This window comes from Erithacus rubecula (genome assembly GCF_903797595.1).
Source record: "Erithacus rubecula genome assembly, chromosome: 3".
Classification (NCBI taxonomy): Eukaryota; Metazoa; Chordata; class Aves; order Passeriformes; family Muscicapidae; genus Erithacus; species Erithacus rubecula.
This window is the reverse complement of record NC_136689.1, coordinates 115,741,503-115,764,502: the sequence shown is the minus strand read 5'-3', so window position 1 is coordinate 115,764,502 and position 23,000 is coordinate 115,741,503. Positions and strand designations below refer to the sequence as shown.

At 40.9% G+C, this 23,000-nt stretch overlaps 1 protein-coding gene and 1 long non-coding RNA gene across 11 annotated transcripts in view; both read right to left on the bottom strand.

Annotated features, from left to right (window-relative positions):
* Positions 1-23,000, bottom strand: part of LOC306799014 — a 604,175-nt gene that overhangs the window by 449,118 nt on the left and 132,057 nt on the right. The window lies entirely within an intron of this gene.
* Positions 1-23,000, bottom strand: part of SULF1 (sulfatase 1) — a 135,854-nt gene that overhangs the window by 38,770 nt on the left and 74,084 nt on the right. For all 10 annotated transcript variants that reach the window (XM_079299502.1, XM_079299505.1, XM_079299507.1 and 7 more), the window contains 3 exons: positions 17,820-18,059; positions 5,412-5,563; positions 3,221-3,390 (listed from right to left, as the gene is read on the bottom strand). In XM_079299502.1, coding sequence (XP_079155628.1) covers positions 3,221-3,390; positions 5,412-5,563; positions 17,820-18,059 — 562 coding nt within the window. The remainder of the gene's footprint in view (positions 1-3,220; positions 3,391-5,411; positions 5,564-17,819; positions 18,060-23,000) is intronic.

Here is a 23,000-nt window from a genome sequence, read left to right as displayed (position 1 = left end):
CATAATGATGGCATGTAATTCTTCATTTTCTTTTTGTCTTTGGTGTATTTTTCATAAATCTTAAGGACTTTGCTGCTGCATTCATTTGATTTTATTCTTGCCATGTTGATAAGAGAGGAAATGAGACCAATGGACGCCCACACTTGAGGGCAGAGCTCTCCCTGAGCTGGAGTATTTCCTGCCATAGCCAATCCCTCCTTTATATGTGCCAGTGGAAAATTCTTCTAAGCAAACTTTGGGTTGTTTTCTTGATGTTGGCTTTGTTTTGTTTTGCTTTAATTTATAGAGGCAGCATTTCAATCTTTAGCAGGCACTTTACCAGCAAAGAGACATCATGTAATTTAAGGGTCTGCTTCAGCTACTGTTCTTTTAAGCAAAACTTCTCACATGTGGTTGACAGGCTATCTTAATCCTTGGTTTGTAGGTATAACCTTCCATCTCAGTTTGTTAAGCCAGCAAGCAGCTTTTGACCTGGTTTCCCTTCTTTGTTGGAGGTAGGCGTTACAGTAACATGATCCAGCAACTACATTTTTAAAAACAAAATCCAAGGTCAGATGGCTGTCACCCAAGGTCAGAACGAAAGAGATTCAAATGGTGCTTGACCACCAAGGAAGAAAACCTAAGGGTTAAATGTTCAAATTACACAAACCTTGGCAGGAGGGATTTTATTGTTCTTGTTCTGTTTTCATAGGGAACACCAAATATTTCTGTGAGAACTGAACTTCTCCTATCTTTTAGCTCATATATTTGATAGAGAAATCAGTTGGAATCTTCAGCCACCCAAGCCCAAATTAGCAGTTTATCTTCAATTTGTCTCATTTCTCAGTCTGCAGACTGAACTTTAACACATGCAGTCAGTGAATGCAATAAGAAACACAAAACAAGCCAGCAAGGATCTCTTGAGGTCATTGGAGGAAAAACTCTGCAAGAAGCTTGCCAAGAAATCAACACCACCAGAAGAAAAGAAGAAGCACAGCTGAGTGCTCTCACAATAGTCTAGCAGAGCAAGGTATTTAGATCCCAGGAGTCCACACAAATAAAAATTAATTGTAGCTAGGATTTTGCTTCATCTTTGCAGGTAACATGTAACCTGTATATAAGGTGGAGAGGCAGTTAAAAATTTGGAGACTAACTAAAGCCTTCTGTTCTACCAGCACAAACTAGGAAACAAACAGGCTGAAAACACCAAGCAGTAGAATGTGTCAAGAGCATGATATACCAAAGCAAGTTCCTACAAGCACTTGTCAGAAGACAGGGAGCAAGGAGCCTGAATGAGTTGCTTTGGCCTGGGGAGAGGAAGAGTGAGACACAATGATTCAGTGCTTTTCTCCCAGACACCGTCCCCACAGCTAAAGGAAGCAGTGTGGATCCTGCCCTCCTGGATGATGGATAGTCCCCCAGCAGCAGGATGGCTTGCCTGAGGCCAGGCAGTCTGTGCCACTAAATGGGAGGCAATCTGTTGAATGGGGTGAGAACAAATAGATATAACTCTCTTGCAATGAAAAGCAGTAATTGAAAGGAGACATGGGAGAAATCCATTAAATTTGATATAGTGACTATTCATCATTCTTCACAGAATGGGAAGTAGGGGACACAGGTGGCATAATCAAGCTCCAGGTTTAGAAAGAAAGAAAAAGTAGCCCTTTGTCCCCAGATCACTGAGTGACACCCTAGAACTTGTTGCCACAGGATGGTGGGGCTGCCACCAGAGTTCAATGCAAAGAGAATGGAGCACACTGACCTGGACACCTAAATTGGTGATTTTTAGAAGCTAGAAAAACTGGGGAAAAATGTTTGTGGTTTTAGTTCCCCCCTCACTCCACCTGCTACTACACTTCCCTGATACTTTCTGCTGGGTCACATAATTCAGGATTGGGAATGTTCTTTCATACAACCCAATATATCAGGTTTCATACATTTGTGTCTACCTTATTTACCAACTAAAATACCAACTTCATTATTTCCCTATACAGGTAGAAACTACTCCAAATATCTAAATAAACAACAAAGCATTACTGACTGGTTTGCATTACTTGCAAAGTCTGGTTTCAGGAATGTGGGATCATGGAGGATATAAGGTCAGGGAAACTGGCATATCTTACTGGCAGCCAGTAAGAGGATAAAAAAATGCAAAACAACAAAAATGTAACCATGTGCCATGAACAGAAAATCTCCTTCTGGTCCCAACTAGTGATCAGTTTATGCATGCAGTTTAGGAAGTAACTACTAGAATAAATACAGTAACTACTTCTAGAATTTTTAAAGTATTTGATGTAAGTGGAAAAACCAGCCTGGTATGTGAACTACTGCAGAGTGTCCAAAATACAATTTTCCAACCAAGGAGCTTTCCCAATGTCTAATGGAATTGATTTATCCTCATTTTGAGAGGACAAATAAATGAACAATCAAGATGAAATATTTTATTAAGATGTCTTTTGTGATTTTTTTGTTGTTGTTGTTCTATTGTTTTTTAAAGATGTGCAAAGACATTGTTCCAGAACAAAATGAAAGACTGGTCTACAAAACCATGGGAGTCACAAGTGCAATGGAAATCTTCCATAGGCTCTCACTATAATGAAAAGGACCCAGAATATTCAAGGTAGGAAACAAGATGAGGAATCCACATATATAGACTATTCACACATTTTAACCTGAAGTTGCTTTTTCTTCTAGAAATGAAAGGAAGAGTTGGGGTTTTTTGTTATAGTTTAATCACTAGAAAAAATTGGGCATGTTATTTAAAAGTGCAGTCTGATAGGCAATTTTGGGAATCTGCCAGTATCTAGTCTATAAACAAATCTGGTGTGCTCAAAAGCTTCAAAAGGGTGTTTTTACTCCCAGTGCATTCAGTCAGTTAGAGCCCAGGAAGCACATAACTTAGAGGGAAACGAAGGAAGTAATATCTTTCCAGCAGATCCTGACCTGTGTCTACATATTTTCAGGGTATTGTAAGAAGCTGCCCTAACAAAGCCAAATACTGACCTTTTAATCTCCCACAACTTCCCAGGAGGAAAAGAGCTACTCTGTGCTTTAATAATGGTCAGAGCTGTCACTCTCCCCCGCAAAAGGAACAAGCACAGCAAAAGAAACAAGCAAACATTCCTCTGCTTACACGAGTGCCTTATACTTGAATTGCCTGTTCCTGGGATGCCTCCATAAACAGATCCCTGGCAGAAGCAGACACAAGGAGTGGGTCTGGCAGGGTGTGATTGTGACTCACATGTGCTGTGAAGCGTTGGGGTAGAGCTCTGAGAACTGCGGCGCAGAGTCCTCGGGGCCGTGGGGTGCAGCGTGGCTGATGACCATCATTATGGGCCTATGGGGATAGATCCTCTTAGACATTCTGAAGTAATTAATGCTCTCATTAGTGATTAGGTCTGTGAAGTAGTCCTGGAACACACGATTAACACAAAGCAAAAGTTACAAAGTGCATGATTAATTAGATCACATACTATCATGTTATTATGTTATTTTTCAAGTCCTCATTAAAGCTGAGACCAGGAAGTAAAACATACCATCAAAGAGATGTATGATTCGAGGGAGCACAGGGGAGAATGAGCAGTAATGACTTTCTTCAGCAGGCACTGCCTGCTTAAATGAGACAGTATTTTGCAAATCCGATACAACAGAAAGTATTAAGTAGATTTGATTACCAGATTTGGTAATATAATGCTAAGTAACATTTAAAATGACAGGCTGTACTGACAAAGTAAATTTCATTGATAAAACACTTCACAAGGTAATGGCTCCCAAATAACATTGAATCTTAATCTGGTTTTATGTTTACATAAACCTTTGTTGCACACTCTTTGTTCAGACTATACTTTTGCATATGTACAAAGTGGAAGATACCTACAACAGGCAACAGATTGCAAAAAAATCTTAATCAAAGATATTGCAAATGAGAATGCAGGGAGCAGTTGAATTCCTGCGGGCTCTGTTCCTTTAATTGTGCAACTTTAAGGAGTGCAGCTGCTGAGATTAAGGTTGTGACTTGCTAATAAACTGGCTTAACCCACAGCTAAGGTGGCAAATGGAAGCCTACAAGGAAAAGGGAGGAAATGGGACTAAGAAAAAAAGATGAAAACTTAAATTAAACCACCTGCTACCTCGGAGTATTCACTGTTGGCCTGGAGGTCTAGCTCGAGCTTCATTGAGAAAGTGCTGAGACAATGTTTGTAATTTCAAGCACTTCCAGGCATGACTAATCTTATGTTGTGTATTCGAGGCCCTGAACAGCTGCAAAAGCAGAGCCTGAGGGACAAGGTCTGTGTCGCATGTCAGTGCCAGGACAAGGCAGCCAGCTGTGACCTCCTGCCTCACCTGCCCCTGCCCCTGCCCCTCTCCTGCAGCACATGGGGAACAGGCACAGAACCTGGCTGCTACAAACCCTGCAAGCACATGGATAAGACAGTGGGTGATCCTTTATTTTCCAAAATGGTTAATGAGTGTGAGGCACCAGGGTTGTGATAATTTCTGGGTTTGTGGCCTGTTTGGATGCAATGCCTGTATGACTGCTCTCCCAAACCATCTACTCCCCTTCTGTTTCCCTGTTTATTCTAGCTACATACACAGGGTGTGTAAGGAATGTATAACTAACCAATATTCTATATTTTCTTTTTTTTTTTTTTACTCTGTATAAATATATAATCAGTATAATGTAATTTCTACGGATGGGAAAATCAGAAACAGACGTCACTAGCTTCCAATAAAAACTCATTACATGGGTCAGAAACCACAGCTGCAACATCTGTATCATCCTTCCTTGAGCTACAATTTGAGGAAATTCCAGATTGCTTTCTGCAGGCTGGACTGTCTGAGATCTGCCTTTCTAAGCCTTTCCAAGAAACTTCATGGCAGTGGGCAGGTCACCTTGGCATACTTTCCACACTTTGTCAGGAGCACAAACAAGCTCTGAATTTTCCAGCGGCCGTATTCTTGCCCTTATCTACCCTCATACTCATATCCGGAGTCTGAGAACACAGGCACACAGCCTTTCTTTGGTGTGCACTCTACAAAAAACAACATTAACCAAGGCTCTTCTGTGGGTAATAACTGACAACACTCAGCACACTTCAGAGGCACAATTCTTTTTGGGGGAAAGCCTTCATTTACTGTTTGCTTCTGCCACTCAAACATCACATTCTGTCAGGGAGAGGGAGGGAGGGAGGGAGGGAAGGAGGGAGGGAGAGGAGGAATCACCAGGCTCCCCTGAAGAGCCTTGGGAACATTCTTCTTTTGGGTGATTAATATTCTCAGGTGGAAATTGATCTGCAATGCCCTGGAGAGAAAATGACATCTCAATTTCATGGCTTGTAGTTGGTTAATTAATTAATAATCTGGTTAATTAATTATCTGAAAGTTATTTTTATATGGATTAATCATGTGGAATTTATGTGTCCGGAAAATACCTTTGCATAATCAAATCCGTGCTTCTCTTTGTTACCATTGCGAGAAATGGTGTAATTATAGAAGCGAGAGTTCTTCACTAATCCAACCCACTCTCTCCACCCAGGAGGGATGTAGCTGCCATTGTATTCATTGAGGTATTTCCCAAAAAAAGCTGTGAAGTAAAAAAAAAAAAAAGAACACACACACACGCATGAGGCTTTGCAATCCAAGTCTTTTAGTCTGAGTCAAAAGAACATATGAATGAAGAGAAAATGTGTTAGAATGAGTCAGAGTTACTTTACCAAAAATCTTCTTTTTATAGCTCTGAGGGTTTTGAAATTAAAATAAGTTATTTCCAGAGTTTTATGAGAATTGAAAGCCGTTGTGACTCTATGTTTTATTCTTAATCTTTTGGAATCTAGTGTTCATGCAAAATATTTTCAGAGTTTTTTTAGAAGAAGTATCTTCCTCTTGGTTTCCACTTGAATATGAAATAAAAGCTCAATGCCCAAAGGAAACATCTGAGAAACACCTTGTGCTTTTAAGCAAGTTCTGTGATATTTCAGAGTTTGGATTCTTGCTTTGAAAATTCAGGCTTGCTATCCTGGCTACATTTGCTGGTTTGATAAAAGGTCTGGGAAGTACAGTTCTCCATCCCATTAGGACATGTTCAGGAAGACCAGGAAGGGATTCCCACCCTTTTTCGCTGCTGCATCATCTCTAAGACAAAACTTACAAAGAGGCAAAGGCTTGGAGGTCAAACTCCTCTACCTGGCCTGCCAAACTCCATGTATGTTTTCCCATCAGCTTAAGGTTACAAGTCAGAATCCACTCAGACTGAAAATTTCAGCCTTTGCCAGAGGTTTATAGGCACTCCTGCCAATTCCTCTGAAGGGAAGAAAAGCAGTCTCACAATGCAGTGGGCTCCCAGCTATCTGGGAGCTGTGGATTGCCTGTGACAAAGACACACAGACACCAAAAGCCAGCAGACTGGCCTTGGAAGGGAGCATTAATGCTGGCATGGGACCCTAGTAAACGCAGCAATGCTGAGAGAGGCATGGGAGATCTCTAGCTGCTTGTGTATGGTCTGTGACCCAAGACAGAATTATCAGTTTGGATGGGTCCATCCTGCCTGGGAGCTGCAGTGACAAAACACCTGGTCAAGTCTGCAATGTGATTTTTTTTGGGATTTATTATCTCCAGTTCAGTCCCAGCAAGCTACTGGGGTGTCTCAGTATCTTCACTGTTTCCCTTTTAAATTCTCCTGAGGTTTAGAAGCTGCTGGAGGGTTTCCTGTGCCAGCAGCTCACTGCCTGTGTCCCCAGCTGTCTGCACACAGGCACTCCTGCTGCTCACAGAATCAGACACCAGTGAGGAGGAGGGAATGACAGAGACCCCTCCCTTTCCAGAGTCAGAGCTGTTCTGGGTGATAGCTGTGCCTCTCCTGCACCCCTCCCAGTGCAGCCCCTGTCCTTGCTGCCAGCCCCAGCTCAGCCCCAGCTTGTCTGCCAAGAGCTGCTGCCCAGAGATGCTGTCCCTTAGCTGGGCAGTGGGACATACCTTGAATCCCTGTGCTTGTTTCCTACTAGGAAATGAAATCACATTGGAAAAACCTCACATCCAACCTAGACATATTAAATCTAACCAAAAAAAGCACATTTGTGGAAGAGCTCAAATAATTCTGATCTGATTGATGTGGGCATGGTGAACTTTTGGGAAAACTGGTGGAAAAATCAAAATGTTCATGATTAAGACTTGTCTGAGGCAACATAAATATGATGCAATTCAATCAGGGAACTGCCAAATGCCAAATGTAACCACAGATTACAGTAATATATAATGTTACTTTCATATACCATATGGAATGTGACATATAAACAAGTCCCACAGACACTAGACCAGGCTTCCAGCTCTTCTTCCCACAGTTACCAAGAAGGCAATCCAACCTGTCTCCTTTTTTATCCTGAGGCCTACCAGAAATCAAGAGCTGTGAGGTGAAGAGGGTGACAGTGGGCAGGGAATACATGCCCAGCATTGTTGTCTTCTGGAATGGAAACCATACCTCTCATAAGGCAGCCAAACTGGTTTAAACTCTCAGCCAGATGTCATGGGAAAGTACATGGGTAAAGGCTGAAATATTGTGAGAAGGGAAGCCAAGGAAAGAGGAGAAGGGGAAATCAAGGCAGAGAGAGACAACAGTGAAGGAAAGTATGGGACAGTGATGTAACTGAGAGAGAGGAAGCATTGCTGAGCCAAGCAAAACCAAGGACAGCCTGTGGTTACAGGGGAAATCTGAGGTCAACCCTCCCCAGTGCTATCCCAGGTCTACCAGCAGCTGCTGTACGATTTTGGGGAACCTCTGTGTGCTGTGCTCATCAGTAAAGGGCTCTACTGCCAACCTGACTCTCACAAACTTCAGAGGCTTTCAAATTGAGAAATGGAAGTTATGACAATTTATCATATAGGATGGTTTGATTGCCCCATCTATAATAAGATTGACTCACTCAGAGACCTGGACTCTGCTATTTACAGTCTTGCCAAACTTTAATCATTAGTGGTGATAGTTTCCATGCTATCTGACTCAGGCTGTATTTTGCTCTATGGAATCTTTTAGCCAAACAGTTCAGTAATTTCCAAGAAAAAGACTAGGGAAAAAGAAATGGGTTCACCCATTTAAAAATAATTGTCAAACTTTTCTCTAAGAAGTTCTAGTGTCTGTGGATTTTGATGTAGAGCCTTTGTAAGTAACAGAGGTGGCTATGAAAACCTGTCTCAAAATGACCAAGCTCAGAAAAACTATAGCACCCAGATGGTTACTCCACCTTCTTACTTTAACATCACAACAGCACAATGGAGTGTTCCTTTAGGGATTTGAGAATGTTCCCAGAATTTAATTTTTGGCATTAAAACAAAAAGCCAACAGCTTCTCTCACCCCTTCTTGCTCTCTCTCGTTTGAAATTCATAACCTGAGAGAAAGCCACCAGCACAAAATGAACAAATGAAATTACCTGTGGCATAAGGACGAGAATAGATAAACTGAATTTGGAAAAGAAAGGATGGCTTGGAGCTGGGGAGGGTCAATTCATCTTGGAATTTCCTTGCTTTAGATTACTTAATTTTCTAACTTCAATAATGCTTTGTTAGACACCTCTTGGCCCCCCAAACCCCATATTTCAGTGCCTGTTATGAGAAGTCGGATTGACAGCCTGAACCATTCACCTTTGTGTTGGCAATGATTTAGTATTTTATCATAAAAATAATCTCAGTGCTGTCAAGTTTTAAGCAGCTCCATGAGTGACAGTTTGCAGAAATAGATGTTTGCCCCATTGCTGTGTAAAGCAGTTCCCATGTCAAATGTGTAGCAAAACCCTGAATGCTAGAAGAAACAGTGGCTGTGATAATGGATCATATCTGCCAAAATGCCTTAACCAAAAATGGTTTATTGTCATAAGCTCAGGAAGATATGAGTAATTAGACAGATGAAGGGAAAAGCCATTTGCATGACTGAAATACAAGCGTTCAGTCCTTGCACCATGTGGTCTTTTGAGTACTACTGAGAATAGGACCGGGCAAGTGAGTCAGAACAGGGGCCCAGCAACAATAGTCAGTGTCTGGCTCTTCACTCTGAATGAAAAAAAAAGCCAGAGTAAAAGAAAAGCACAGGAGTGTCCATGGGACCAAATTACAATCAGCAAGTAATCACCACGGGTGCCTTCATTGTTTTTTGTTTAACCAGAGGATTGCTAACAAGTAAAGCACTATGGAATATGTCACAGAACTGCCCAGGAACTGACACTGTGAAGTGCAGATGTCTTTGCTGGGTCTTCACATGGTTGGCTGGCAGAGTCAACTCAGCTGTATCTTTGACTTAGCTGTAGCCCAGCACTTGCTGAATTGCCCAAGTCTGAGAACCAACTGGGAAGCTTCAGCTTCAGAAGCTGCTTGTACTCAGGAGTTTGGGTTTAGGAATGGTTTAGGAAGCCATTTCTGCTTGTAATTAGTAAAATGGAGATTACGACTCAGTGGGTAAAAGCCTCATTAAAAAGTAATGTCATTTCAAGGGACATCTTTTCATTATTATGTGTAATGGCCCCCATAGGGATAACAGGAAAGATAAATGCTTACTTTTGCATTTTAATAAGACAATTTTTATCTGCATTCTGGCAGTTTTGCTAACTGTTCCCAGGACACATTGTTATTTTCTAATCACATGTAGTGCAGCTTAGTATATCAGAATAATCATATTCTGTATTAGTATGTTCAATTATGTTTATGCAAACAACAACACATGGCATGGTGAACAGTTTAACAGACATCTCTGTGTCTCTGGAGGGGCTGCAGAGTATACATGTCTGGTACCTGACATGAGCAGATGCCTTAAGATAGGGCTTTGTTTTCCCTTTCACAATTAGCTAATGATTTCTGTACTGGACTGTGAGAGATCCAGGGGGTTGCAAAGGGTGCAAGACAAATATAATTTGATCCAGGGGATCTCTAGTACTTACAGCTGAGTGTGATTAAAATTCTTGGAATTCCCAGGACTTCTTTTCCCAGTACTTTTTACAAGCAATTATGACTAATGTTTACAGTATTACACAATAGTTAGTCCTCTAAGTCCTGTCAGCATTCTGCACAGGTGAACTGGGCTACATCTACTAGTGAGACATCTCTGCTCTTCCATGGATCAAAGGACATACATTATGTTATACGCCCTTGTTATTTGTTGAGGCTTATGGGAACGTTTCCGAGTTAAAATAAACGCAAGCCTTTAAAAAGCCACACTGCAGAAAGGTTTAGTCACCGTGACCCAGACAAGGGCTTTAAGTAGACAGCCCACTTCCTTTAACTAAGTCAGGAAACCATTTACAGGAGTGGCAAGGCACTGTTTATACCACATTTCAGGACTCAAATGCAGTGATTCTATGTTTCTGTGGACAGAACCCAACACAGCTTCAGCTTCGGAATCATTCCAGCAAATTCCTCCTTGCTTTCTCCCCATTATAAAGATTCAAACCCTAGAAGTTTGATTTTCCCCTTCTGTTGAAAAATTGCGGAGGATTAGTGTATCAAGTCACTGAAAACCAGCTCAGTATGCCACCACTGCCTAGGAAATGAAATAAGCATTGTCCCAAAAAATATGGTGAGGAAACTGAGGCACCAAGAGGTTAACCTTCAGCTGGACTAAGTCATGCAGGAAGCCTGTGGCATTGCCAAGAATATAATTCAGATTTCACGGTTCCCAGTCTTGTAACTTAAAACACCATAGAAAACCTCAGGTTTTCTACTTTTTCTCCAGCTTTGTGGGTCTTTCCCAGTTGCTGCCAGGTTTACCATTGCAACCAAAAAGATCATTAAGGATTTTATAAGTCAGCAGTTGCAAAAGGCATTAGCCTATAACTTGATATAGCAATTGTTAGCCTGGGTGATGTCTTTAACAAAGCCTGTATTATGGGCCAAGCTGGTAGCACTTTCCAATATTGATGTTGTCTGACACTTCTCATTATAAGACCCTGTTTTCAGCTGCTTATAGCTCTCTTATTCTTGGACTTAAATTTTCCACACTGGATGTCTGCCTCAGGCTGAATTTTTTGAAACTTTTTAGCCCAAACAGTAGCCATCTTTGAGAACCGCAGTAATGGAAAAGGAATTAGGCTAAACATCTGAAAAAAATTATGTGAGATTTCATTTGATAGCACTTACATGCTCTGCATCAAGAGCAGGAACTCTGTGAAAGGCATGATGGACTCTCTGTCAAGGAGGCATCTATTAGAATCCTTTGAATAAAACCCTGCAATTTGCATGTGCTGGAGATCTGGACACCTCAGGACATTTATTCTCCGTCCACCTGTTAAAGGTGTCAGTAGGTGGGAGAAAGTTGATGGAAGTGCAGGGGGCAGGAGGTGACCTGATAAGAAGTCTGGGAAATGGCAGGAAAGCCAGCAAAGGGGCTGAGGGGGAAGGAGCAGTGGGGGCTTGGGGGCCCAGGACGGGCAATGTCAACCAAGAAATGGGACAATGAGTCCAGAAAGGAGAAAGAAGCTGATTGACAAGCGGGTAGGAGAAGCAGATTTGCTGATCAGGCTGCAAAAGGAGATCATTAATGGTAACAGGATGTGTCTGTCAAGAACTGACTGGACCTGAGAGAGGAGGGAGAGAGGGAGGGAGGGAGGGAGGAAGGGAGGGAATGGCTTGAGGACAGACAAGCAGAGGGACAAGGCTCAGAGCAGAGGCCAAGGTGATGTCTTGCAGGGTTAGAAAACTGAGGAGTGGACACTGCACTGCCTAATGGGGGTAGGATGGAGAGAGTCAGAAGTGCTTTTGGTCAGAGTGGAGGAACCCAACAGTGTCTGAAAGGACTCCTGAGTCTCCCTGGTTCCTGCCCTTCATAAGACATCTGAAAACCTATAGCCCAGCCCCACACATGTGATAAAACCCCACTTTGCTTAGTTTCTCAGCAAGTGAGCAGTGGGATCTGGCAGATGGGATATGAGACCCCTCATCCTTGCTGATGTGGATACCAGCAATGTGTCTTTTGATATCTTTTCAAACCGAGGAAATGTCACCCTCCATAAAGTGGCATGTTGTTATGTAGTCAAAGACTATAATTTGGCCATGTGAACAAGAGATGAAATTTTTGCACACAAAACATTCTACCCAGATTTTCCCAAATTAAGCACTTGAATACATAAATTTGCTAAAAGTCCTTTAGTGTATGGTTTTCTGCCTGATACTTAATAGCATAGAATTCTGCTTTAAACATAAGTAGGCAGATATACTGTGGTTTTTGATGAGGTCCTGGACAGAAACCAAAAAAGTTTTACTTCACATGATACCATAGAACTAGAAAATCCTGCATGTTATCCTTTTGGCCTTTTTCCTCTTCTACATTTCAGTTTCTGTGGACTATATGCATACATTCAGCATACTTCACTTTCCTTTATACATTTTTTTCACAAACAGAATGTGCAAATTTTTCTGAAAAGTGACACATATTTTTAATTATTTAAAATATTTACAGATTAAATTATGTTTGATGTTTCCCAGAATATTTCATACAAATTAAAAAAGAACCTGAAAAGTCAGAGTTCTCTCTCTCTTTTTTTTTTTTACTTTAGAAATAATCTGCAAACCAGGACTTATTGTCTGATCACTCATTCCCACCCCTGTATCATATTGTGCCACCCTCCATGCTTTGAAAAGATGCATGAGGCAAGATACAAATTAGGTCACTGAAATGATGCAGATTAAAAATAGCAAGTGCTGGTAGTGATTTGTTCTGCAAGGCTGTGAACAGGAAACACACTGGCTTTGCCTCCAGAGAAAACTTATTGTCTGCCCACACCTTCAGGAGGCATAGCTTTTGCTCTCTTTATGAAAGGTTAACGTATTTTTTTCCGTTCTGTGTGTCAGAAGGGAATGGGGCACAGTTTAAATACTCCTTAGCTTTCAGCTTCCTGTCATCTCAGTGCTTTATTAGTTGTTTGTTCATTACACCAAGAAATGTTCCCATAAGTGACAGATGTCAATGGACACACTGACATGAGCTGTTGAACACATTAGCCAGTTGTCAACCAAGTGACCATTTCTGTTCATCACTGCACAGAAGTCTGACTAATGTCAAAACATGCCAGATAGGGGCATCTCGGTGCCACTTCTGGAGTTTGGAGTTTTACAAATGAAGCCATTTAGGAATTAACATTTGAGCTGCTTAACTTTGCATGTCACCATTTTTGTCCCACAAATGACTTCAGAACACTTGCATGCATGAATCCTGAATGTTATCCTAATCAGTGGACACATCTGAGCAAGAAATACAATACTGGGAAATACATCTTCCCAAAGACAATTCCAAAAAGTGCAAGCAAAGAATTGCCTAATTTGGTGATCCCTGTTCTTTCAGGTGGGATTCCATGAAGGGAGAGCTGCTCCTGTGTTTGGCATGGTGCTGTGAGACTGTCAGCAGCTGCTGAGCCAAGGAAGAGTCCTGCTCTCTCCTGCACAGTTACACTGGCTGTGAAGGGCTAAAGGGAGAGAGGATTAGAGAGTGGTAATTCTAAAAGTAACATTAACCAGAGAGGGTTTAGAGTGCGTAGGTGTGTTAAGTCAGGGTAAGAATTTTAAACTTATACTTCTTTTCATATTTGTAAAGGGATGAAACTGCAGCTGGTAAAAATGCAAAATCCTGCAGTATGTAAAGTATGACCCACTACTTAAAATTGAAATGGTTATTTTATTTATATCATCTGAATGTTGGCTGTTCTCACGTCATGGTTTGTCTTCTAAAGTACCAAGATTGTGCTTGGCTGCAGCTCAATTATTAAGGCATGCCACAATCCCCATTTCCTACTAATGAAGCCAAGGTTGCACTTCTGGGGTTTTCCCTTGTATTTGTGTAGGTGAATGACAAAGGGAACCAGCAACAGCAAAGGGCACATCTGAGAGGCAAGACTATGTGCCATAGGACTGGGACAGAGCAGTAGAAGATAAAGAAATTATGAGACTAAAAGTGCAGCAAGTGAGCAGCCAATACTTTGCTCGAAAGCATCAAGCAAAACCTCTAACTCCTGCAGTTAATAAATTTATGAATTAGACTTCTGAGTAGCTGAAGGAATATCTATTGGCATTGAAAACTATGAGATGAAGGAAAACTTCTCAAGTTTTTCTCACAATTTCCAAAAAATTTGAAAGTGAGGGACCGGGTTTTTCCTCTTTAGTGTGACTGCCTGGATCCTATGTAATTAAAACAAATGTCATTGCTGAAACTCTCCAGAGCTGCTTTGTTTTCTCTTTCTACTTTTTTACTGTGTGCCTTCCCTGCTATGTCCTACAAATTCAAATTTAATATTTTGTGGGCAATCAAGAAGCCATGCAGTTGGTTCACTGCTGCATTAACATACAGCTTGTGAATAAGGGGAACTGTAAACATTGAAACATCCTTAATAGTTTTGGAAAATTATAATTGGAAGCAAAAGTGATTTTGGTTTGGCAGTGTTATTTCTGAATACTGTCTGCCCTGCTACTGCCCAGCATTGTTTCTGAAAGCTGCCTGCCCTGCTAGTGTCCAGCACAGTGCCTACTTATGATTTACCACTGACATACAATCTTCCATGAAATGCAACGTTGCCCTTAGGTCACATCAGAGTAGAATGAAATAGAAAAAGGAAAGAAAAAACCACTCTGTCCTTTGCCAGGTTTCCCCAGTGGGCTCTAATTATAACCGCAGTTTATTAGAGCACGTTTCAGACCTCACTTTAAAGGGCCTGCTGTGCATGTGTGGAGTCCTCGTGGCTTCAGCAGGGCTCCCCCATCACAGCCTGCCCATGTGATCCATGGCAATAGAGAGAGCTCAGTAAAGGCTGCTGCAGGTTTAGACAATGGGAGCTTTATAGATATTGAAAACTGTTTGGAGTGAGGACATTACAGAAACACTCTCCGGCACCTATATTTCCATTGAAATATATTAATTTGATCTTATGCAAAAAATGCATAAATTCTCATTATTACAGAATACCAGGTTAGAGGCATTGCACATTGTCTCATCCAGACTGGAGCTCTCTGGTCAGGTGCCTTATCAGGAGTGTCACCAAACTGGTGACTGGCCTGAGTCATTCACTTCTCTTTCTGTGTCTCAGTTTCCCATTGAACAGGTTACTGATTTACTGTCAAAACACGTAGAAATGCACAGGGTAAGTATCTATAACATCTGAAACCTCTCTCCACAGTTTCCTCATTTTCTCTCCCAATTATTCTTGACTCCCAGGTATTTTTAAGTCATTATAATTTTACTAAACTTTCTAGCTGTGAAGTGTAGATTATTATTTGGGTAGCAGACTTTTGGTGACTTTTTAATAAGGCAACACTACCCTTGAAAAATGTATTATAAGATCCGCTGTTAATTAAGCTACCACCTCAAAAATAATTGTGGCTTAATTAGAAGATAGGCTCCTTTTACAAGAAGTAAAAAGATAAATCTTTGCAGCCATAGTATTGTAGGTATGAACAATGTACCTCAGCCAGAATTGGAGATTCATGCAGGTATTTCCATTTGTTTCCATTTTCTTCTACTCTTTTCTGCCCTTTGTTAAAGCTCACCTATCCTGACAGTTTTAGGACTGGTGTTCTCTCTGCCTGCCTTTGAAAAAGTACTTTTTTCCTGTTCCTTTCCTTTTGACCCCTTTTTCCTTTCTATGTAATAGGGTCAGGTCTGCATTTAGTAAGTATCTCCACATGTCCTCATAACACAAGGCAGTGCAGAAGATATGCTCAAAGCAGTGTTTACCCTCAGAGGGGCAGGAAGGGCTGGGGACAGAGCTGTCCAGTTTATGTGTGAAGCATTTGTTTGTGGAAAGCATAGATGAGAAACTAACATGATATTAATTTTTTAAGAACACTAAAGCCAGATCCCACATGCAGGAGCCACACATCAAGCAGAAAGGATTTCTGAGATGTAAGTCATGAGATAAAGCTTGTCTTTTAGGTCAAATTCAGCACCTTTGCTGACAGTGATGGTCAATTTGCTCTTCCTTCCTTTTCCCCTCCAAAGCCTTGATGCTGAGCCCTACTCAGGCTTAGCAGTGCTGTACTCAGATGGCAACTTCACTGAGACCAGCTTAATAGAGGCTGAAGTGCTATTCAGCTCATGTGGCAGAGCCAACACTTTTTTCCTAACAAAAAAAGTTAAAGATTTGTCTGGTTTTGTTTTTAATACAGGAAACATAAGTTCTCCAGAACTAGAGATGCAGAGAGACAGAAGAAAAAAGAGTAAAATCTGTGTATGGTGAAGAAAAGATAGCACAGGCACAGATAAACTTGAGGCATTGGATGCAGCAGCTTTTAGAGATTTAGGACTAGCAGACAGCATGGAGACATTTGCCAGCTCTGTGTTTTGAAAGCAATCCCTCCTTGTGCCTAAGCTGCCGATAGAAACCAGTCTCTTTGCTGCCAGTTACATTGTAGGAAGGCAGCTGGCAGGAGATCTGTGCCTCCCTGCCCTGTAAAGGGGAGTCTTTGTAGCTGAGCGACATTTCTGGACAAACTGCACTCTGACAGCCTCGCACAGCTCGGTACCTCGGGAAGGGGAAGCCAGGCTGGAGCCTAACGTGTCCACACATCCCATCTTTGGGGATAGGTGATGCAGAAATGAATCGAGTTTTACATCAAGCTCAAGCACAGGCGAGAGGAATAAGAAGAGTTCTTTGTAGACAGGAAAGGGATCTCCTGACTACGGAAAACCACCAGGAATTTACAAGGAAACTATCAAATCTTATTGGTGCACAGTAGAACAATCCTTCTTAAAGGCATGTTTCTATTCCTTTTCAGAAAATGCAAATGAAATATCACCTCATGGCAAAGTTTAAATTATACCATTCACCTTGTTTTGCTCCCATGACAGTCCCTCCACTCCTGTGAGGTCTTTGGCACCCGTTCCCAGCCTGGCCCTGACATCTTCTTCCATAACTGCTAGAAGCTGTCCACAAGCAGGACGTAATACTGACCATAATCACGTCTGGAACTGCCAGTCCAGACCCACAATGCCACTAAAATGCACCTCTTTCATGGTAGGTGTAACTGCCCAACAGCTTATTTCCCACCTGGGACATCCTAATGGTAAAATATGCTGCTTCCCCAGTGGGTTTCTTTACCTGGCTGTTACTGCAGATGTGGACCAGCAGGCAGGACTACCCTCCCTCTCCATGATATTCAACCTCTGCCCTGCACAGCCAGTTTGGGACAACAGTTGCTCCTGTTGTGTTTTAACCCCAGTCAGCAACTAAATACCACTCAGTTGCTTTCTTGCTGCCCACATCTGCCACAGTGGGATGGGGAGAAGAATAGGAAAGAAGATAAAATCCATGGATTGAGATAAAAAAAGTTTAACAATTTAAATGAAATGTAATAATTATAATTATATTAATAATAATAAAATTATCAGAGACAACAAAAAGAGAGAGAGAAATAAGCCTCACAAAAAGCCCCCAAACCCCTAAGTATTGCACAGTAGAACAATTCACCACTCATTTACCAATATCCAACCAGTTTCCAAGCACCACCCTCTGGCCAGTTTTCCCCCACTTTATGTACTGAGCATGATGCCCTGTGGTATGGAATATCCTATTGGCTGGTTTAGATCAGCTGTCCCAGCTGTGTCCCCTCCCAAATTCTTGTGCCCCTCCAGCCTTCCTGAAGCCAGGGAATGAGACACTGAAAAGTTTTGACTTAGTATATGCACTACTTAGCAACAACTAAAAACACTGTTGGGTTATCAAGATTATTCTCATGTTAAATCCAAAACACAACACTACAGAATCTACTAGGAAGGAAATTAACTCTATCACAGCAAGAACAGTTTCATTTCAGGCAGTGATTTAAGAGAGATTGCTGAATATATCACCTTCACTTTAATGAAGAACTTTGCTTTGTCTCTTACCTGTTCTGTACCCAGTGTTGTTGAGATACACAGCAAAGGTTCGAGGCTCGTGAGTAGCCTGCCATGAGGGGGAAGAGCAGTTTTCATTGTTGGTGTAAATGTTGTGGTTGTGCACATACTTCCCAGTCAGCATGGAGGATCGAGAAGGGCAGCACATCGGGGTCGTTACAAAGGCATTGATGAAAGAGGCCCCTCCATTCTCCATAATCCTCCTGGTTTTATTCATCACTTGCAAGGACCCTGCAATAAGAGGTACTGATCATCACTGTGCTGGGAAAGATAGTTTGGATATATTGACTGTTATTATTCCATGGAAAGTAAAGTATCAGTGATTAGCTTGCCTCTGAACATCAGTGTGCTTCACTTGGTAGCTTTGGTAATTTTAAGGGAAAAGATCACATTTTTACTATACCAACAAAAATATTTTTAAGGATTCCAGAAAGATGGAATTATTTTATTTTTCTCAGACTTCAAAGTTAAAATACAGACTAATCTAGAAACAGTGTCAAAGCTGTATCAAATGTATAGGTCAATAGTTCTTCAAATGCAGCTGTAGAAAAGCTGTACGCTACACAGAGTGAATTATTAGTCAACACGCCAGCAAAATATGTAAAATGCTGATATTATCAATGAAAATGTTAATACTCTTTCATTTTATCAGATATCAGAGGAAACAGAAAAATAGAGAGAGGGGAGTTAAGGAGGGAGTAAGAGATGGAGGAAGGAAGGAGAGAATTGCATAGCAATTTTTCTAAAGGAAAGTTTCTGTGGACACAAGACCAGCATGTCTGGTTCTGAAACTAAAGCACTGTGCTCAAAATCAATTTTTGGAGCTAAAAATGTATGCAAAATTTGGCAAAATGCAGCACATTTCTCAAGAAATTACACTGATACCCTTTAAAGGAGAAAGACATTTTTTGCATCCTTCAAAACATCTTCATGAACTGCAAGGTGACAGAGGCAGGGCTTGCAGATTTCTGATTTCAGAAAGGCTGAGCAGCCCTGGATAGAGTCTGTCAGTATTTGCTGACAGCTGTCAAAGTTTGTTCTTTATGTTATCCAACAGAGCAGAGACTGAAGGGTGGGGGTGAACAGTGGATATGTCAGTATGTGCCCAGGAAACCAGTTTGTGAGTTGTAGTACTTGCACAATGTTAGTGGTAAAAAAAATTTCCAAATTTTATTTTCTTTTTTTTTCCTTTGGTTTTTTTTTTTTTTTGTACAGTTGACTGTCCTTTACATTTAGGTCTGTTGCTTCCTCTGATACAACAAGAATTTTTCTTGATGGTTTTGTTTATGTTGCTTGAAAGTCAAATTAAAAAAAATTCTAAAGCAATTGCAAACTGCCTGTAAAACCATAAAACTCCCAAGGAGACTCGACTTTATGTGTTAGCAGTAAAATCGTACAAATTATCTTAATAGTTGAAGTTAAGCATGCTCTGTTTTGGTTTTAGGCTAATGAGTCAGTGCTGAATATGAAGTCTTTTGCATAAAAAAATATTTTAAAGAAGGGAAGAGGCAGTAGGGTCTTCAGCATCTCATTTTAAATGCCAGGGTCTTTGTCCTTAAGGATACATTTAATACTGTGTATAAAAGTCACCATCTCTATGGACTCTTTGTCCTTCATAGCCCTTATTTTCTAAATGCAGAACATCTGTATCTGTGCTCTCCTGAACCCCATGTGCTTAGGGATATAGAAAAGTAGAAGAGGTCCCTGAACACAAAAGGTCTCCATTTGCATGAGTAGGAGCATTTCACTGAATCATTAAGTAAAAGACAAATGAGAGACATCCTCATTCTACATGCCTTTATCTTGGACCTCAGACTGACATTTTAGTTCTTATTTTGTTTTGTTTTCAGCAGAGCTCTTCCATTTCTGAAAAGTCACAGTTTATTCCTGAGAAGTCAGCTGTAAAGTGCTTTGAGGTGCTCTGATAGAAAGTGGGCTATTCAGGTACCCTAATGCACAGTAACTGCAGCAGAGCTGATCTGCACTTTCCTGCCTCCATGTATTATAAATGAGTAGCTGTTAGAGGGCTTCCTCATTCCTCCAGCTGGTCAGCCCTCTGCTCTTGCAAACCTGCTGTTTATGACTAAGTTTCCCCTCCAGGTATGCACTTACTGACACTGATAATAGATTAAGCCTCTCTGGAAATTCTGGAACAGGCACTTCAAAGCAGGTGAGACTTCCTCATTAGGAAAACAAAACACAAGCAGGAGATAAAACTTGCTGATATAAGTTATAATCCTTTGCTGTCTGTGGCTCTCCTCACAGCTTGTGTTTTCTGCCATCTGGCCCACAGTCTCCAGGGCACATGTACTCAGGCACTGTCTGTCAGCAGGACACTCCCGCTCTACGTGACCGACTGGGGAGCACCTGAGGGGAACCAGAGATCTGGGAATGGCCATAACTTCCCCACAGAAGTTAGTGAGCTTTGTCAGACAAGAAATTCAGTGTCGCTTCTCAGTCTATTCTCATATCTCAAGAAATATGTCTGGCAACCAGGGTATCAAGTCTTTAAAGTTGCCTTGGATTTTCATCACAGGTGAGCATCTCCACAAAGGGATTATTTAGGAGCCCCCATGTCTTAATACAGTTTGTATGCAAGGCCCCAGGAAGGTAATGGACTTTTTCAGATCTCAGCACATATCCCCATTTTTTCAGCTTATATTTTTTAGTGCTTTATTTCTAGGGAAGATGGAAAGCACACCAGGCAAATTATGCCTGATGTGATGTATCTAGATGATGCTGTGATCTCTTTACCCAGTGCTCTATTCAGTAGCTGGTTTATATAGATTTCACTGGGTGGTGCATTAGGCTGTAAAAAAGAGTCAAAACCACTGGAACTACCAACATACTCATTGGTTTTTACTCCTTTCTGACAATATGCAAGATATATTTTTACAGACTATAAGAGTGATTGGGGTGTCATATTTTGAGGTACTGATGTGTGCAAATACTGGAGAATTGGGAAGAGGGGAAGAGACCAAAAAGCAAGCAAAATGCTGCTTTTTGCTTGAAGATCTAGAGCCACTGCCCTGAAGAGCTACAGCATGTTGTGAGAGGAGAAGTTCTGGGTTCTGGGAGCTTTGATCCCAAGTATTTGCTGAGTTTCTTCAAGAGCTGTGGGGCCAGGCTGCTTCACACAGCTTAAGCTGCAATCTACCACCTGATCTAGAATATCCTTGCTCCTCCCATAGATAGAAAGGGGCTGGACTTGTGGGGCACTTTGTTATTTTTATCTAATAACACGAGTGAGACAGCAACTCTGCTGAATTTCCTTGCACTCAAAATGCAAAACTCAGGGGGATGGTGCAGATCAATAGAAAGATGTGCATACTTCTATGGCTTGAGCACTAACAAAATGCAAACTCCCCGTCTCTTGCAAATTTTACTTTGGATGACTCCTCTATATATCAGTTGCACTCAGTCAGATGAATATTTTGGTTCAATGCTTATACAAGCTCTGGAGACAAATCCTTCCTGATTGAAGTCTATAATGCACCTTATATGCTTTTATGTTAAAGCATTCATTTAGAATAGCTTTTAGAAATATTCATGCTGGGAGTACAATATCAAATAATCCATATTGAGCTACTTTCAGTCCTGTGATTTTTGGATACCAATGCCTAAGTTTTATTCTGTTTGTAGCAGAAAGTGTTACTTCCCAATGACCTTTGAGAAATTTAAGACTTTTCTCAGGAATCAACGAAGAGCAAGAGGAAAAGTCACACATGGAAAACAGTTTGACTTTATTTTTCAAATAAGCAGAATGATTTATTGGCAGAAGTGCGAATAATGCAGTACAGTAAATCTTGGGGCTGAATCCTGTTTCCTGTGAAATGATCTATGAAAGGGAGAAACCTGTGTGTTCATTCAGGGCACTGGGAATGCATACACACCCAGGCTATTGCTCAGCTGCCTGCTAATAGGAGCCAGAGCGCCCTGTGAACATTCAGAGCAGCTTTCAAAGAGAAGAGCTCCACAGTATGAACAAAGTGACTCGCCACATCCTTCCTCCTTTTTCACCGCTCGCAAACCTCCTCGCAAGAATGAAGACAGCAAGTTGGTAACACTCTGCTCAGAAATGTGTGCCCTACCTTCCCCAGTGCCCTGGAGAAAGTAGGCTCTTTCAAACCACAAAAAGAAAGACTTGACTTGACCCTTTTAACAAAATTTTTCAGAAGGGCTCTATCAAAAAGAAATGCACTCCCGTGGTAAGAGCCGTATTTTAGACCAAAAATAGAGCTGGGAACAGCTATTCATTATGCAGCACGGCTAAACAGAGCAGAGGTTTGAAAGAGTGAAAAATAAAAAAAGAGAAGAATCACTCAGATCTAAAAGAACATGTTTGGAGCTCTGCTGCATAAAAACAGCAATCCTCAGTCACAAAATATAGTTTATTAATTATCTTCTCAGAACCCTGCAGGACTATGGAATTATTATTGCATCATGGCAAATATAAAAATGCTAGCAACCAGAGAACAGCTTTTAGACAAAGACCATATTTTGTCTACAATCTTCTGTCTGAAAGTATGTGATTTTAGAGCAAATTAAGTTTTATGGAATGAAGCATTCATTTTTCAATGTCATGTGTCATTTTGTCTAGAAATTCACTATACTTCTATTAAAATATGTCTCTCATTAAAAAAAAAAAAAAAAAAAAAAAAGAAACCAAACTAAGATTCAAGATTTCTTTTCAACTTGCTATTTTTTCACCTTTTTGATCTCACAACCCAAAATATTTGCTTGGGGGTAACCTAAAATGATCCTCTTTCTCGCCTTGATTTTTCATTATGGGCAGTGAACCAAAAAATCAGTTATATGCATAACTACCATTAATATCTTTCTAACTTACTTAATGGAAAACATTCAAAGACCTCCTGGAACATCATCTAAGTGTTTTAACTTTTTCCACGGTAAGAAAAATATGTGAAAATCACTTCTGACTGGTATGTGCTCAGATATGTAGTATACTTGTGAAAGAAAAATTACCATGCTTTTATACATAAGGCCTAGTTTTTAAAGCAGATGGATTTCAAACACTTCAGTAATTCATACAAATATTAAGATTACTAAATCCTGCAACTAGATGAGTTTGTCTGTGTGGATAAACATGTCAGATGACATACACCACTGTGACAAATACGTGGAGATAGAGACACCTATACAGTACTCAGG